The sequence below is a fragment of the Nomascus leucogenys genome, chromosome 19 (genome assembly GCF_006542625.1).
Source record: "Nomascus leucogenys isolate Asia chromosome 19, Asia_NLE_v1, whole genome shotgun sequence".
Lineage (NCBI taxonomy): Eukaryota > Metazoa > Chordata > Mammalia > Primates > Hylobatidae > Nomascus > Nomascus leucogenys.
Window position 1 is genome coordinate 73,394,566 of NC_044399.1, and position 18,618 is coordinate 73,413,183.

Consider the following 18,618-nt stretch of genomic DNA (forward strand, 5'->3'; position numbering starts at 1 on the left):
TCTGAGCCCATGCGGGGGGATGCGTCTGTGTCTGTGTCTGTCTGTTGGACTTTGTGTGTCCCAGTAGTCAGATTTTTCAGGTCTGTGAGAGGAAAGCACACATCAGGATTTCTCAAACCCCAGCAAGCCTCTGGTGCACAGCTGAGCCTCACCCACACGAAAGGAAGGAATGACCAGCTCTACAGCCAGGACCTGAGGCTCAGGGACCTCTCCCAGCCCCACCTCCCCCTGCTCTCCTGCGGCACCCTACACTCAAACTACCGCGGCTGTTCCAGCCGAGACTGTCCCTCAGACCCACACCCCACCCACTCTCTGTGCCAGGGGACCCAGTGGGGCTGGATCTGGGCACAGAACATGAACCACAGAAAGAGCCCACCCCAGCATGAACCCAGGGCCCCGGCTGCAGAGCCAGGGCTCCTCCTTACCAGTCTGAAGCAAACCAGCATGGTTGTCACTGATCTGGAAAACCTCCTGTATATCCAGTAGCACTCCTGCAAACAGAGGGACAGTGCTCAGGAAACAGGAAGTAGCCCTCCTGGCCTCGAAAGGCAGCTGCTCCAGGTTTGGCACAGGGCCACAGCTAACCAGCACAGCACAGGGCATGGCACCCAAGCCCACTGTTCTCTCCCCCTCTCTCCCACACATGTGTACAACCACACACACAAGAACAGGCACACAGACAAACGTGTGCATTTCAAACACTCAAAGAAACAAGCATCCCTTGGCCGGGCGCGGTGGCTCACGCCTGTAATCTCAGCACTTTGGGAGGCCAAGGCGGGCGGATCACCTAAGGTCAGGAGTTCGAGACCAGCCATGGTTAACGTGGTGAAACCCTGTCTCTACTAAAAATACAAAAAATTAGCCGGACGTGGTGACGGGCGCCTGTAATCCCAGCTACTCGGGAGGCTGAGGCAGGAGAATTGCTTGAGCCTGGGAGGTGGAGGTTGCAGTGAGCCGAAATCGCGCCATTGCACTCCAGCCTGGGCAACAAGAGCCAAGCTCCGTCTCAAAAAAAAAAGAAAGAAAAAGAAAGAAACAAGCATCCCAAAGGCACAGACATTCACACACACACACCAACACACAAGCACGCAGCCACACGGCTCCTTCCCTCCTGTTCATATGGGAACACAGATATAAATAGATACCAACAGGCATTCCCAGAGAAACACACCTGCAGAGGCACAAATACACACACACACACACACAGGAACTCACACTCACAGACATGTACACCCAGACTCATACACCCAGGCACACAGACACATATGCAGTGAGATGTACCCATGAAGACACACCCAGAGGCCTGCCCGTGTATGCACAGGCTCAGGGCTGCCATCCACACTGCAGTCAGAGGGGCGGCAGCCTCCTGTCGCTGCGCAGTGCACAGCCCTTTACTTAGGCCGCTGTGTAAACACAAGTCCCTGGGGCTGTGCAGCACAGTGGCCTCACTCATGCACAGACACTGGACATGCACAGATAAACATGTACATACAAAGACGAACGTGTCCTGGCTTGCACACATGCACACAAGCCTGTTCTTCCAGAGGCACAGCAGTGGGCACCCAGCCTAATGTAGAGAGAGAAAGTGGGTCTCCCAGACACCAGGGCCTGTTTCCTGATAGCCTCTTGGTGTCTCAGAAAGGGTCTGGGTCTGCAGCACCTGCTCACGTGAGCCATGCGGCTCTGGCCCTTGTCATTATTATGAAGAAGACCAATCATCACTTTCATGAGTCAGGAGGTGACTGACAGCCAGGCCCTGAGCTGTACACTCGCAGTTGTCATCCTAAAAGGGGGGGACTCTCATTGCCCCCATTCTACAGATGAGGAAACAGAGGCTCTAGCGGCCCCAGGTTGCCCGTCTGAAGCTGGGGGAGCTGGGGCTCAAATCTCAGCCAGAGGCAGCCTGTCCATACACCCAGAACCACAGAAGGGGAGCAGAAGCCCCCAAGTGGGTCCCCGCAGAAACACCCACACCAAGAAAGCCCTGCGTGCGCTCCTCCAAGACCTGCCCCATGCACAAGAAGATCAAGGGATCAGAGGAGCAAAGCAAGAAATCTTTGTTTAGGGCGGGACGCGGTGGCTCATGCCTGTAATCCCAGCACTTTGGGAGGCCGAGGCCGGCACATCTTGAGGTCAGGAGATCAAGACCATCGTAGCTAACACAGTGAAATCCCATCTCTACTAAAAAACACAAAAAATTAGCCAGGTGTGGTGGCACAGGCCTGTAGTCCTAGCTACTCAGGAGGCTGAGGCAGGAGAATCGCTTGAACCTGGGAGGTGGAGGTTGCAGTGAGCTGAGATCGTGCCATTGCACTCCAGCCCTGGGCGGCAGAGTGAGACTCCATTTCCAACAAAAAAAAAAAAAAAGAAAAAAAAAGAAATCTTTGTTTAGACATTTAATTTGTCCCCACTTGCCACCACAACCTGGCAAACTGGTATGTCTTTTCCCCCTTTTAATATTTTATTTGTTTTTTTATTTTTATTTTATTTTATTTATTTTTATGAGACTGAATCTCACTCTTTCATCCAGGCTGAAGTGCAGTGATACGATCTCAGCTCACTGCAACCTCTGCCTCACGGGTTCAGGCAATTCTCCTGCCTCAGCCTCCCGAGTAGCTGGGATTACAGGTATCTGCCATCATGCTGGGCTAATTTTTGTATTTTTAGTAGAGACGGGGTTTCACCATGTTGGCCAGGCTGGTCTCGAACTCCTGACCTCAGGTGATCCACCTGCCTCGGCCTCTCAAAGTCTCCCTTTTATTATTTTAAATACAAAAAGAAGACAGTCATTGGAAAGAAAAAAAGTAGACAAGACAGGTAAGCAAAATAAATAGCTAAATGAAAACGCCCCAAATTGTGCCCATCTTCCATTTTCAGGAATGAGGACTCATCCCCTTGTTTTATCTCCTCCTGGGCTCCTCCCAGCCCCATGGTGCTCTAGAGGTGACCCAGAGCCAAGCGTGCACCCACCCTTGCTTTCACCTGTAGCCTACCACCCTGGCCCCATAAGAGCTGTTTCCTGCAAGAACCTTTTAGCTGTTTACCCGCACCAGTTCCCAGATGCCCAGCACAGTTTCACTTCTCCAGGTCTCTATCCCCACAGTAACCACAGCCCCCTTTCTTGCACATACAGAGGAAGTGCTGATGGGGAAGGGACCCGGACAGGCAAGACTCAGGGTCTTAGGGCCCAGCCAGGGACCTCCAGGGCTAGCGGCAGAGATAGTGGGTCCCCAGGCTCCTGGGTTCAGGGAGCTCCCCACTGGTGATTCCTGGCTCCCACCCACCTCTTCCTCCTTCCCGCCTTTGCGCGCCCTCGGCCCACACTCCAACTCAGGCCTCCTCAGCTTTGGCCTGACCCACTACAGCAGCCCCTGAATGGACTTCCTGGCTCATTTTGCCTCCATCAGGGCCTCAAATCCAATTATATGGCTCCCCATTGCCCAAGGCAGAAAGTGCAAGCTCCCAGTCTGGCACCCAAGCAGCTCTGCTCTCACCCTATACACCCCTTTGGGGTATTTTTGTTTCGTGTATTTTGTTTTGGCTTTTTGTCTTTAGAGGTTTGGGATAAGATCTTGCTCTGTCACTCAGGCTAGAGGGCTCACTGCAGCCTCAAGCAATCCTCCTGCTTCAGCCTCAAGCAATCCTCCTGCTTCAGCCTCCCGAGAGGCTGAAGACATCACTGTCTTCAGCCATCACTATCCCTGGCTAATTTTTTTAATTTTTTGTAGAGACAAGGTTTTTCTATGTTACCCAGGCTGGTCTCGAACTGCTGACCTCAAGTGAGGAGGAGAAGCTCCTGACCTCTGAGCTCCTCAAAGACCATGACCAGGTCTGGAGATGGCTCTGCAGCCCCTAGAGTTTCATGATTCCACAGCCACTCTCTGGCATGCTGAGCTGGTAACTGACAGATCGATGTCCAGGTCTCAGAGATGCCTGGCGGCTGCAGGCACCCTCCTGAGCTCCCAGCCCGGCCTGTGTCCCCCCCTTGTCTGGCCACACCTCTCTGCCTCGCAGGACTGCCATCAACCAGCCTCTATCTCTGCCCCATGAGATGGTCATTCTTGAGTTCAGGAACTACAAGTCCCATTTCCTCCCTGGGTCCGCAGCAGCCACCAGGGGGTCCTGCCCACAGTTAGTGCTCAGTTGGCCTTGAATGAATGAGTGAATGAATGAATGAATGAAAAGAAGAGCCAAGTGGAGCCTCAATCAGTTGTTGTCGTTATTGTTGCTGTTGTTGTTTGAGACAGAGTCTCGCTCTGTTGCCCAGGCTGGAGTGCAGTGGCACGATCTCAGCTCACTGCAACCTCTGCCTCCCGGGTTCAAGCAATTCTCCTGCCTCAGCCTCCCGAGTAGCTGGGATTACAGGCGCCCGCCACCACGCCTGAGTAATTTTTGTGTTTTTAGTAGAGACGGGGTTTCACCATGTTGGCCAGGCTGGTCTCGAATTCCTAACCTCAGGTGATCCACCCACCTCAGCCTCCCAAAGTGCTGGGATTACAGGCGTGAGCCACCGTGCCTGGCCCCCAATCAGTCTTGAATGAATGAATGAGTGAGTGAGTGAGTGAATGAGTGACAGAAGACCGAAGCAGGTTGAGCCCTGAGGCCTGCAAGAAGGAAGGCAGGATGTGCGCGGTTTGTGAGCAGCCTGTTGTCCCAGAAACACAGCCAGCAGGGGCTATTCTTGCCTGGCCCAGGCTCCCCTGTCCTCCACCCAGAACCTCGGGGCCTCTGCCTGGAAGTCCTCCCTGCTGTCCTCACCCACCCACCCCTCATTATGTCTCTGGCCCCACCCCCACTGTGCCCTCTCTTAATTTTTAAAAATATTTTTTATTTATTCTTTTTTTTTGAGACAGAGCCTTGCTCTGTCGCCCAGACTGGAGTACAATGGTGGGATCTCGGCTCACTGCAACATCGACCTCCCAAGTTCAAGCAATTATCTGCCTCAGCCTCCGCAGTAGCTGAGATTACAGGTGCCCGCTACCATGCTCGGCTAATTTTTGTAATTTTAGCAGAGACAGGGTTTCACCATATTGCCCAGGCTGGTCACAAACTCCACACTTCAAATGATCCGCCCAGCTTGGCCTCCCACAGTGCTGGGATTATAGGCCTGAGCCACCGCACCCGGCCCTAAAATATTTTTAATTTTTTAAAGAGACAGAGTCTCGGCTGGGCGCAGTGGCTCATGCCTATAATCCCAACACTTTGGGAGGCCGAGGCAGGCGGATCACCTGAGGTCTGGAGTTTGAGACAGCCAGGCATACACGGCAAAACCCCGTCTCTACTAAAAATACAAAAACTAGCCTGGCATGGTGGTGTGCGCCTGTAGTCCCAGCTACTCGGGAGGCTGAGATAGGAATCGCTTGAACCCAGGAGGCAGAAGTTGCAGTGAGCCGAGATCACGCCACTGCACTCCAGCCTGGGCAACAGAGTAAGACTCCATCTCAAGAAAAAAAAAGAAGGCCGGGCGTGGTGGCTCACGCCTGTAATCCCAGCACTTTGGGAGGCCAAGGCAGGCAGCTCACCTGAGGTCAGGAGTTCGAGACCAGCCTGACTAACACGGTAAAACCCCGTCCCTACTCCTCTACTCAAAATACAAAAATTAGCCGGACGTGGTGGTGCATGCCTGTAATCCCAGCTACTCGGGAGGCTGAGGCAGGAGAATCACTTGAACCCGGGAGGCGGAGGTTGCAGTGAGCTGAGATTGTGCAACTACACTCCAGCCTGGGCAACAGAGCGAGACTCTGCCTCAAAAAAATAAATAAATAGAGACAGAGTCTCACTATGTTGTGCAGGTTCGTCTCAAACTCCTGGGCTCAAGCAATCTTCCTGCCTCAGCCTCCCAGAGTGCTGGAATTACAAGCGGGAGCCACCACGCCCAGCCTGTGTCCCCTCTTAGTTGAGGCTGGATTGGGAACATCAGTTGGTCCTCCCCGATTCGGGCACAGCTGAAAACCACCTCCAGAAGTGAGAACACCAGAGGCGGGCCCAGGAGCAGAAAGATGGGTGATGGCTGGAAGGCCACCGCGGATCTGCAGCCCCTGGCTGGCGGGCAGAGCAGCAGGTACTGCCCAGGGTGGCCGTCCCCTCCTCACCTGCGATGATGAACCAGTTCATGTAGTTCAGGAGGTTGATGTAGCAGAGCACAGCGGCAGCCACATAGGCCCTCCACCGGGGCAGGCTCCACGGGGCGGGCGTGATGGGAGGGGGACACTGCCTGCCTGGCCCTGGGGACTGGCCCTGCAGCCCTCCTGGCCCAGGCTCAGGGCACTCCGCTGACATCCCCCCAGCCATGCTAACCTGCAGCTCCTCGCCTGAGACCGGCGCCGGGACGAAGCAACATCAGCTCAGGACCAAGTCACTTCCTGTGGGCTCCCAGGCTCCAAACCTCAAAGCAGCTGCCCTAACTGTTGGGCATCTTATCGCAGGTTCCTCCTGAGCCCACGGCAGGCTGACCAGTGCGATTTCCCCATTGTCAGCCTCTGAGACCTGCTACGGAGGAGAAGGGCTCCTGGCACCCCCACCCTGGGGGACTGGACAATTCTGTGGTCCCCTTGATCCAGCCTGCAGCTGCAGTGGCTGCAGTGAGGAAGGGAAGCTTCCAGGGCAGGAAATGAGACAAGACTCCCAGAATGCTGCTTGCTGTGAGATGGTCTAGCTGCCCCCATACAGGACTGTGAACCAACGCCTTGAAGCCGGGGCAAATGAGGAAGGCTGGGCGTTGGCCAAGACAGAAGCATTGCACTCGACTGCCAGGCAGGACGAGCACCTACCCAGGATCTAAGGTCCTTCCCGGAGAAACAAAGATAGCAGAGGGGGCTGCCCACAAGAAGACAGGCTGTGTGCAAAACTCATCAGTGGGGGCTAAATCTGGGGGGAAGACTTCAGCAAAGGGCTGGGTGTCAGCATGGTCACGAAGCATCTCTTGATAGATTGCTTATTAGTAACAAGAGGAAAAAGAGTAACTATACAGTAGAGGAATCAGACATCTTGACCAAGGGGTTAAAATAAATCACCTGTGAGAGGCAGGAGGGTGTCATGTGCCTCCAGATGTGAAGGTCTTCGCAGGTCACAGCATCATCTATGTGGCATTCCAGCCAGGAAGGCACAACATGAATCTCATCATGAGAAGACGTCAGCCGGACGCGGTGGCTCACACCTGTAATCCTAACACTGGGAGGTCAAGGCAGGAGGATCATCTGAGCCCAGAAGTTTGTGACCAGCCTGGGCACCATGACGAAACCCCATTGCTACAAAAATACCAAAAAAAAAAAAAATTAAAAAAAAAATAGCCGGGTGTGGTGTGTGTGTCTATAGTCCCAGCTACTTGGGAGGCTGAGGCAGGAAGGATTGCCTTAGCCTGGGAAGTCGAAGCTGAAGTGAGCTGTGTCCGTGCCACTGCACTCCAGGCTGGGTGACAAAGCAAGACCCCATCCCCCAAAAAAAATTTTCTTTTAATTTTTAAAACGACAAAACATCAGACAAGCCCAAATTGAGAAACACTATTTCTTTAAAGGGACTGTGTATTCAAAAATGTCAGAGTCATGAAAGACTAAGACAGACTGAGGGAGCCGAGCGCGGTGGTTCACACCTGTTATCCCACCACTTTGGGAGGCCAAGGAGGGTGGATCACCTGAGGTCGGCAGTTCGAGACCAGCCTGACCAACGTGGAGAAACCCTGTCTCTACTAAAAATACAAAATTAACTGGGCATGGTGGTGCATGCCTGTGATCCCAGCTACTGGGGAGGCTGAGGCAGCAGAATTGCTTGAACCCAGGAGGCAGAGGTTGCGGTGAGCCGAGATCAAGCCATTACACTCCAGCCTGGGCAACAAGAGCAAAACTCTGTCTCAAAAAAAAAAAAAAATTCTGAGGGGCTGTTTTGGATTAAAAGAGACATAAGAGACAAGACTGGCTGGGCTCAGTGGTTCATGCCTGTAATCCCAGCACTTTGGGAGGCCGAGGCGGGCGGATCACAAGGTCAGGAGTTCGAGACCAGTCTGGCCAACATAGTTGAAACCCTGTCTCTACTAAAAATACACAAAAAATTAGCCGGGTGTGGTGGTGTGTACCTGTAATCCCAGCTACTCAGGAGGCTGAGGCAGGAGAATCACGTGAACCCAGGAGGCAGAGGTTGCAGTGAGCCAAGATCATGCCACTGCACTCCAGCCTGGGCGACATAACAAGACTCTGTCTCAAAAAAAAATAAAAATAAAAAAGACAATAAGACAATTAAGGGCAGCACAGGATCCCAGCCTCGCTCCTGTACTACGTCAATTGATAAAACCGAATCAGGAAGAAATAGCATATCAGCATCCGTGAACTACGGTTATGTAAGTAAATAAGTAAATATCCTTATCTGAAGTATCTAGGGGTACAGGGCCGTGATGTATGCCACTCATTCTCATATGGTTCAGGAAAAAATATTAGCTATGTATAGTAAGAAAGCAAATGGGGCAAATATTAATAACAGATGAATCTGGGTAAAGATTATAAGGGTTTCTTCGTACTATATGATAAACTTTCGATAAGTTATAAATTATATCTAAACAAAAAGTTAAAGCATAAAATGACAAACCAATTTAAAAATGGGTGAAGAGCCGGGCATAGTGGCATGGACCTGTAGTCCCAGCTACTCTGGAGGCTGAGATGGGAGGATCACTTGAGCCTGGGAGGTTGAGGCCACAGTGAGCTATAATCGTGCCACTGTACTCCAGCTTGGGCAACAGAGTGAGACCCCACCTCTAAAGAAAAAAAACATCAGGGGGACAAAAATGGGCCAAGGAGTTGAATAGACATTTCTCTGAAGATATACAGGTGACCGACAAGCACATAAAAAGATGTTCAGGCCAGGCACAGTAACTCACGCCTGTAATCCCAGCACTTTAGGAGGCTCAGGTGGGCGGATCACAAGGTCAGGAGTTCAAGACCAGCCTGGCCAACATAGTGAAACTCCATATCTACTAAAAATACAAAAATTAGCTGGGCGTGGTAGCATGTGCCTGTAATCCCAGCTATTTAGGAGGCTGAGGCAGGAGAAATGCTTGAACCTGGGTGGCAGAGGTTGCGGTGAGCTGAGATCACACCACTGCACTCTAGCCTGGGTGACAGAGCGAGACTCCATCTCGGAAGAAAAAAAAAAAATGTTCAACACTGCAAGTCATTAGGAAAATGCAGATTGAAGCCACCATAAGATATCAGTTCATACCCACTAAGATGGCTATAATTTTAAAAAGAGAGAGAGAGGAAATAACAAATGTTGATGGAGAGATTGAAAGCCTCATGCATTGCTGGGAATGTGAAATAAGGCAGCCACAGTGGAACACAGTTTGGCAGTTCCTCCAAAGGTTAAACATAAAATTACCATATGGCCCTGCAATTCCAATCCTAGGTATATATCCAAAAGAACTGAAAACAGGCCAGGTGCAGTGGCTCACACCTGTAATCCCAGCACTTTGGGAGGCCGAGGCAGGTGGATCACGAAGTCAGGAGTTTAAGACCAGACTGGCCAAGACAGTGAAACCTCGTCTCTACTAAAACTACAAAAAAATTATCCAGGCATGGTGGCAGGCGCCTGTAATCCCAGCTACTCGGGAGGCTGAGGCAGGAGAATCGCTTGAACCCAGGTGGCAGAGATTGCAGTGAGCCTAGATTGCACCACTGCACTCCAGCCTGGGCAACAGAGTAAGACTCTGTCTCAAAAAAAGAATTGAAAACAAAGACTTTTCTGGGCCTCTAATCTCAGCACTTTGGGAGGCCGAGGCGGGCAGATGACAAGGTCAGGAGATCGAGACCATCCTGGCTAACACGGTGAAACCCTACCTCTATTAAAAATACAAAAAGTTAGCCGAGCATGGTGATGGGCGCCTATAGTCCCAGCTGCTCGGGAGGCTGAGGCAGGAGAATGGCATGAACTCAGGAGGCGGAGCTTGCAGTGAGCCGAGATCACACCACTGCACTCCAGCCTGGGCGACAGGGCGAGATTCCATCTCAAAAAAATAAAAAGAATTTGAAATCAACCTGACCAACATGGTGAAACCCCGTCTCTACTAAAAAATCCAAAAAATTTAGCCAGGCCTGGTGGCGCACACCTGTATCCCAGCTACTAGGGAGGCTGAGGCATGAGAATTGTTTGAACCCTGGAGGCAGAAGTTACAAAGAGCCACGATCAGACCACTGTACTCTAGCTTGGGCAACAGAGCAACTTTGTCCCTTTGTCTCAAAAAAAGAAAACAAAAAAAGAAAACAAAGACTCAAACAAATACTTGTACATAAATGTTCATTGCAGCACTGTTCATAACAGCCAAAAGGTGGAAACAGCTTAAACGCCCATCTGATAAATCGGTCAAGAAAATGTGGCATAATCATACAATGGAATAGTATCCAGTCATAAAGAGGAAGGAAGTACTGATTCAAGCTACAACACACATAGACCTCAAAAACATTATGCTGGCCGGGCACGGTGGCTCACGCCTGTAATCCCAGCACTTTGGGAGGCCGAGGCAGGCGGATCACCTGAGGTCAGGAGTTCGAGACCAGGCTGATCAACATGATGAGACCCCATCTCTACTAAAAATGCAAAAATAATCCGGGTGTGGTGGCACTGCACTTGTAATCCCAGCTACTCAGAAGGCTGAGGCAGGAGAATCACTTGAACCTAGGAGGCGGAGGTTGCAGTGAGTCGAGATTGTGCCACTGCACTCCAACCTGGGCGACAGAGTGAGACTCCGTCTCGAAAAAAAAAAAAAAGAAAACGTTATGCCAAGTGAAAGACACCAGACACAAAAGGCCACATATTGTATGATTCCATTTATAGAAAATATCCTGCATAGGTATATTCACAGAAACAGAAAGTAAATGGTTCCCAGGGGCTAAGAGGAGAGGAAAATGCTTAATGGGAAGAGAGTCCCCTTGGAGATCGATGAAAATGTTTCACAACTAGATAGAGGTGATGGTGTCACAACACTCTGAATGTACTAAATGCCACTGAATTATATCCTTTAAAATGGTTACAATTTTAAGTAATGTAATTACCTCAACTTTTAAAAAACATTAAAGGAGCCGGGCTTGATGGCTCGTGCCTGTAGTTTCAGCTACTTGAGAGGCGGAGGTAAGAGGATTGCTTGAGCCCAGGAGTTTGAGAACAACCTGGGCAACATAGCAAGATCCTATTTCTTAAAAAAAAAAAAAAAAAAAGTTAAAGCAAACAAACAAAAAAGTAGGAGCTTTACAGTCTGACCGGCCTGGATTCAAAATCAAATTTTGCTGTTTTCTAGTTGTGTGCCTCAGGCAAGTCTCTAACCTCTCTGAGCCTCAGAGTTCTCATTTGTTTTCTTGTTTAGAGGCAGAGTCGCCCCAGGCTGGAGAGCAACAGTGCAATCTCAGCTCACTGCAACCTCCGCCTCCTGGGTTCAAGCCATTCTCCTGCCTCAGCCTCCCGAATAGCTGGGACTACCGGTACGCACCGCCATGCCCGGCTAATTTTTTGTATTTTTAGTAAAGACAGAGTTTTGCCATGCTGACCAGGCTGGTCTCAAATTCCTGACTTCAGGTGATCTGCCTGCCTCGCCCTCCCAAAGTGCTAGGATTACAGGCATGAGCCACCATGCCTGGATAATTTTTTGTATTTTTAGTAGAGACAGGCTTTCACCATGCTGACTAGGCTGGTCTCGAACTCCTGACTTCAGGTGATCTGCCTGCCTCGGCCTCCCAAAGTGCTGGGATTAAGGCATGAGCCACTGTGCCCAACCAGCGTTCTCATCTGTGATAGAGAACAATAAGATGGGTTGGGTGTTGTGGCTTACGCCTGTAATCCCAGCACTTTGGGAGGCCAAGGCAGGCAGATTACCTGAGGTCAGGATTTCGAAACCAGTCTGGCCAACATGGTGAAACCCCATCTCTACTAAAAATACAAAAAATTGGCCGGCGTGCTGGTGGGTGCCTGCAATCCCAGCTACTCAGGAGGCTGAGGCAGGAGAATCACTTGAACCCAGGAGGCGGAGGTTGCAGTGAGCCGAGATCGTGCCACTGTACTCCAGCCTGGGCTACAAGAGCAAGACTCAGTCAGTCTCAAAAAAGAGAATAATATGATGGTGTTTCAGGGGTTAATTGTGAGGATGAACTAATATAGATATACATACTGTTTCCAACATAGAGCCTGACGTGATAAGCACGGAGTGTAGAGTATTGTTATTGTGGTGGTGATAATGATGACGATGTCCTTGGCACCCACTGCCTGGTTCAGCCGCATACCATCTCGGCGACCACCCACATGGGGTCTGCAGTTGGTGAAAGAAGGGGAAGTTCAAGATCATCCATGTGCACATGCAGGCGGTCTCACATCCTGCTTCAGATCCTGTCTCCGCAGCTAGAATGACTGCTCACTGGCCATAGGATCTCAGGCAGATCACCCAACCTCTCTCTATCTCAATTTTCTCACCTACAAAATGGGGATGGCCAGGCACAGTGGCTCGTGAATGTCATCCCATTACTTTGGGAGGCCGGGACAGGCAGATCGCTTGAGTTCAGGAGTTGGAGATCAGCCTGGGCAACATGGCAAAACCCCGTCTCTACTAAAAATACAAAAATTAAGGCCGGTCGTGGTGGCTCAAGCCTGTAATCCCAGCACTTTGGGAGGCTGAGATGGGTGGATCAGCTGAGGTCAGGAGTTCGAGACCAGCCTGACCAACATGGTGAAACCCCATCTCTACTAAAAAAAAAAAAATTTTTAATAAAAATACAAATACAAAAATTAGCCAAGGATGGTGGTGCATGCCTGTAATCCCAGGATCACCTGAGCCCAGGAGATCAAGACTGCAGTGAGCTGTAATCGCACCACTGCACTCCTGCTTGGGCGACAGAGTAAGACCCTGTCTTGAAAATAAATAAATATAAAACAAATAAAATGGGGATAAAAATAGTACATACCTCATGGGACTGTTGTGGCTTGAATACGCTGATGTTTGAAAAGTGCCTAGAACTATGCTTGGTATGGAGGAAGTATTGTGAGTGTTAAATATAACGGGGTTTTCCCCAGCACATGTAGATGAAACTTTGTTCTCAGCCCCTGCCCTCAGAGCCAGAGTAGTGTGCAGAGCTATATCCACAAGTGTGAGTGCATGAGGAGGAGGTGGGCACACAAGCACCCACACCCCTACTCACACACACTCATGCAAACCACACAGCAGTGAGGACCTTGGCAGCCCCCACCCAGCAGCTGCTGCCCCAAACAGGACCTTTCCAGGGTCCAGCCCTCACCTTTACCCAACAAGAAAGAGACGCTGTGGTGGTTTTCAGAGCCAGTCAGGGACTAGGGAGGGGTTCGTGAGGCCAGAACTCCCAGGAGTTGGGCAAGTCAGGGAGGCTGGGTGTTAGCCAGGAGAGCAGCATTAGAATATATACAACTGGCCAGGTGCGGTGGCTCACACCTGTAAAACCAGCTATGGGGAGGCTGAGGTGAGGATGGCTTGAGGCCAGGAGTTCGAGGCTGCAGTGAGCTATGATCATGCCACTGCACTCCAGCCTAGGCAACAGAGCAAGACCCTGTCTCCAAAAAAAAAAAAGAAAAAAAGCCATCATGCTGAGTGAAATTACCCAGATGCAAAAGACAAATATTGATTGTATGATTCTACTTATATGAGATTTATAGAATAAGTGAATTTTTAAATTATTTATTTTATTTATTTATTTATTTCTTATTGAGACAGAGTCTCGCTCTGTCGCCCAGGCTGGAGTGTAATGGCATGATTTCAGCTCACTGCAACCTCCACCTCCCGAGTTCAAGCGATTCTCCTGCCTCAGCCTCCCGAGTAGCTGGGATTACAGGCACATGCCCCCCACGCCCAGCTAATTTTTGCATTTTTAGTAGAGATGGGGTTTTGCCATGTTGGCCAGGCTGGTCTCGAACTTCTGACCTCAGGTGATCTTCCTGCCTTGGCTTCCCAAGGTGCTGGGATTACAAGCCTGAGCCACCACACCTGGCCATTTATTTATTTATTTATTTATGAATGACAAGGTCTGGCTCTGTCACCCAGGCTGGAGTACAGTGGCACAATCTCAGCTCATTGCAATCTCCTTCTCCCAGGTTCAATCCGTCCTCCCACCTCAGCCTCCTGAGTAGCTGGGACTACAGGCACATGCCACCATGCTGGCTAATTTTTGCATTTCTTGTAGAGACAGGGTTTCACCATGTTGCCAAGGCTGGTCTCAAACTCGTGAGCTCAGGCAATCTGCCCACCTCAGGCCTTTCAAGGTACTAGGATTACAGATGAGAGCCATGGCGCCTGGACTACAATACGCGAATTTACAAAGACCAAAAGTAGAAGAGAGGTTAGGAGGGACTGAATGGGGGCGAGTGAGAAATTGGGTTATTGCTTAATGGGTACAGAGTTTCAGTTGGGGGATGATGAAAAAGTTTCACAGATGGAGGGTGGTAATGGTTGCCCAACAATGTGAGTGCATTTAATGCTTCTTAGCTATACACTTAAAAATGGTTAAACTGAGGCCAGGCGCAGGGGCTCATGCCTGTAATCCCAGCACTTTGGGAGGCCGAAGCAGGCGGATCACCTGAGGTCAGGAGTTCGAGACTGGCCTGATCAAAACGGTGAAACCCCGTGTCTACTAAAAATACAAAAATTAGCCGGGTGCGGTGGCTCACGCCTGTAATCCCAGCACTTTAGGAGGCCGAAGTGGGTGGATCACGAGGTCAGGAGATTGAGACCATCCTGGCCAACATGGTGAAACCTCGTCTCTACTAAAAATACAAAAACAAAATTAGCTGGGTGTGGTGGTGGGCACCTGTAGTCCCAGCTACTCGGGAGGCTGAGGCGGGAGAATGGCGTGAACCTGGGAGGTGGAGCTTGCGGTGAGCTGAGATTACACCACTGCACTCCAGCCTGGGTGACAGAGCGAGACTCCATCAAAAGAATATATATATATATATACAAAATACAAAAATCAGCTGGGCGTGGTGGCACGCACCTGTAATCCCAGCTACTTGGGAAGCTGAGGCAGGAGAATCGCTTGAACTCAGGAGGCGGAGGTTGCAGTGAGCCGAGATCGCATCACTGCACCCCAGTAAGGGCGACAGAGCGAGACTCTGTTTCAAAAAAAAAAAAAAAAGGCTAAATTGTAAATTCTATATTATTTTACCACAATAAAAAAAAGTAAATGGGGTTATTGTAACATCAAAACAGTGGCAACATTCCAGATTCCCAGCTTCAAGGGCTGGTTACATAAATTATGGTACCTCCAGGCCGGGCGCCGTGGCTCACGCCTGTAATCCCAGCACTTTGGGAGGCCGAGGCAAGTGGATCACCTGAAGTCGGGAGTTCAAGACCATCCTGACCAACATGGAGAAACCCCGTCTCTGCTAAAAATACAAAATTAGCTGGGCGTGGTGGCGCATGCCTGTAATCTCAGTGATTTGGGAGGTTGAGGCAGGAGAATCACTTGAACCTGGGAGGTGGAGGTTGCCGTGAGCTGAGATCCTGCCATTGCACTCCAGCCTGGGCAACAAGAGCAAAACTCCATCTCAAAAAAAAATAAATTAATTAAATTAATAAATAAACTATGGGACCTCCCTACACGAGGCACCAGACAGCCCTGTGCGTGATGTTAGTCTATGTTGATCTGAAAGGCATTCAGAATTTGATGGTGAAAAATAGACAAGAGCCTCCAAAATCCATGTCCAGGATAATTCCATTCAGGTAAAAATAATAAAAATACATAAAAGAAAAACTTGTGAACTGGCCAGTCATAGCTTATTTGGCTGCTTTTTCTCGTGAATTCTGATACAGAAGCTTATTGGGGGCCAGGCACAGTGGCTCACGCCTGTAATCCCAGCATGTTGGGAGGCCAGGGCGGGCAGATCACCTGAGGTCAGGAGATCGAGACCAGCCTGGCCAACATGGTGGAACCCCGTCTCTACTAAAAATACAAAAAAATTAGCCGGGCATGGTGGTGGTGCCTGCAATCCCAGCTACTTGGGTGGCTGAGGCAGGAGAATCCCTTGAACCCAGTAGACAGAGGTTGCAGTGAGCCAAGATCGCACCATTGCACTCCAGCCTGGGCAACAAGAGCAAAATTTCATCTCAAAAAAAAAAAAAAAAAAAAAAAAGCTCATTTGAGATGATTTTTAGTGGAGACCCTTCCAGAGTGGCTCCCATTAGAGTTTAAATTTATGTCCTTCTTTTTTTAACAAAAGAAATGTCCAGCCTCACAGAATAGGACGTGACAGGCTGGACACAGTGGTTCACAGCTGTAATTCCAACAGTTTGGGAGGCCAAGGTGAGAGGATTGTTTGAATCCAGGAGTTTGAGACCAGCCTGGGCAACATAGTGAGACCCTCATCACTGCAAAAAAAAAAGAAAAAATTAGACAGGCATGGCGGTAGTGTGCCTGTGGTCCCAGCTACTCAGGAGGTTGAGGCAGGAGGATTGCAGGATTGCTTGAGCCAAAGAGGTTGAGGCTGTAGTGAGCTGTGATTGTGTCACTGTACTCCAGCCTCAGTGACAGAGCAAGACCCTTACTAAAAAAAAAAAAAAAAAAAGAATAGAAGGTCACAGGAAGTCACTCAGGAATCACATTTTTTTTCTTTTTGAGACGGAGTCTCACTCTGTCGCCCAGGCTGGAGTGCAGTGGCACGATCTCTGCTCACTGCAAGCTCTGCCTCCCGGGTTCACGCCATTCTCCTGCCTCAGCCTCCCGAGTAGCTGGGACTACAGGCGCCCGCCACCACGCCCAGCTAATTTTTTGTATTTTTAGTAGAGATGGGGTTTTACCATGTTGGCCAGGATGGTCTCAAACTCCTGACCTCATGATTCACCTGCCTCGCCCTCCCAAAGTGCTGGGATTACAGGCGTGAGCCACCGCACCCGGCCAGGAATCACTCTTCAGAAATCCCCAGAGAGTCATCTTTTATGTGATGAATCAATAAGGATGCTTTTGGCTGCAAGTAACAACAGAAGTAACAGCAGCCAAACCAGGACATTCATTCATTCTCTTGCACTGCAAATCAAGAAGTAGGCAGTTTCAGGGTTGATTAACTCAGTGGCTCCATGACATCATAAAAAACTCAGTGTTTTTCATCTTTCCTCTCTGAAATCTTTATCGTGTTGGCCTTTGATTACTTAATTAATTGCTATAAAACAAATCCCCCCCAGAACTCATGGCTTTAAACAACAGTAGTCATTTATCTCTTGCATTTTTCAGTGGTCAGGAATTCGGGAGCAGCTGAGATGCAGGACTATGGCTCAGGGTCTCTTGTTGCAGTGAAGGGCTGCAGTCCCCTGAAGGCTTGACTGGGGCTGGGAGCTCTGTTTCTAAGGGGCCTCACTCACATGGCTGGCAAGTTGGTGCTGCCTGTTGACTCCTGTCTAGATGGGTCCCTCCACAGGACTGCCTGAGCATCCTCACAGTATGGTGGCTAGTTTCCTGCAGGGGGAACAATGCATTAGGGACCAAGGCAGAAACTGCAACATCTTTTTTTTTTTTTTTTTTTTTTTTTTGAGACAGAGCCTTGCTCTGTCACCCAGGATATAGTGCACTGGCACAATCTGCACTCACTGCAACCTCAGCCCTTGGGTTCAAGCGATTCTCCCACCTCAGCCTCCTGAGTCACTGGGATTACAGGTGCATGCCACCACGCCCGGCTAGTTTTTGTATTTTTAGTAGAGACAGGGTTTCACCATGTTGGCCAGGCTGGTCTTGAACTCCTGACCTCAGGTGATCCACCTGCCTCGGCCTCTCAAAGTGCTGGGATTACAGGCGTGAGCCACTGCGTCCAGCCTGCATCTTTCCTGAACTGGACTCCTAGGTCTGTACTCAGCTGTATTCCGTTGGCTACACAGGCCAGTCTGTGCTCTGTGCTCCCACACTCTCTGCTGCCCCTCCGCGTGGAAGGGCATGAATACCAGTGAAAGCCTGCGGGAGATCTTTTAAAAAGAAAAGATTTATGTATTTTATTCAAGCCAATTTTTGTTTTGTTTTGTTTTTGAGATGTTGTTTTGCTCTTGTCGCCCAGGCTGGAATGCAGTGGTGCAATCTCAGCTCACTGCAACCTCCGCCTCCCGGGTTCAAGCAATTCTCCTGCCTTGGCCTCCCAAAAGTAGCTGGGATTACAGTCGCCTGCCAGCACGCCCAGGTCATTTTTGTATTTTTAGTAGAGATGGGGTTTCTCCATGTTGGCCAGGCTGGTCTCGAACACCTGACCTCAGGTGATACACCCGCTTCAGCCTCCCAAAGTGCTGGGATTACCAGCCTGAGCCACCACGCCCTGCCATGAGATCTTCTTGCAGGCTGGCTACCACAGTCTCCGTCTTGAGGCTTGTCGTCTCACATATAAGAAGGTAGGAGATTCATCCTAAAATGTGTTCATGTGTACTTATTAGAGAGGAAAATCTGTCCTAGAAATTCCCCCGCTGGGGCTCCCTCACAGCCCACTGGCCAGGTTGAGTCACACGTCGGTGCCACGTCTGCAGGAGAAGCTGGGAAGGTGGGTGCCAGGGAAGTCCACCTCTGTCTCTGAGGAAGAATGGGAAAGAAAGGGGCCACGGGGTGGCCAGGCACGGTGGCTCACGCCTGTAATCCCAGCACTTTAGGAGGCCGAGACGGGCGGATCACT

At 50.2% G+C, this 18,618-nt stretch overlaps 1 protein-coding gene across 2 annotated transcripts in view; it reads right to left on the minus strand.

The window, feature by feature from the left end:
- SPNS3 (sphingolipid transporter 3 (putative)) overlaps positions 1–6,572 on the minus strand; it is a 54,931-nt gene extending 48,359 nt beyond the window's left edge. For both annotated transcript variants that reach the window (XM_030799810.1, XM_030799809.1), the window contains exons 1-2: positions 6,093–6,572; positions 426–491 (exon numbers count right to left, since the gene is read on the minus strand). In XM_030799810.1, the coding sequence (XP_030655670.1) occupies positions 426–491; positions 6,093–6,291 (265 nt within the window). In that variant the 5' untranslated portion in view covers positions 6,292–6,572. The remainder of the gene's footprint in view (positions 1–425; positions 492–6,092) is intronic.
- Positions 6,573–18,618: the final 12,046 nt, after the last annotated feature.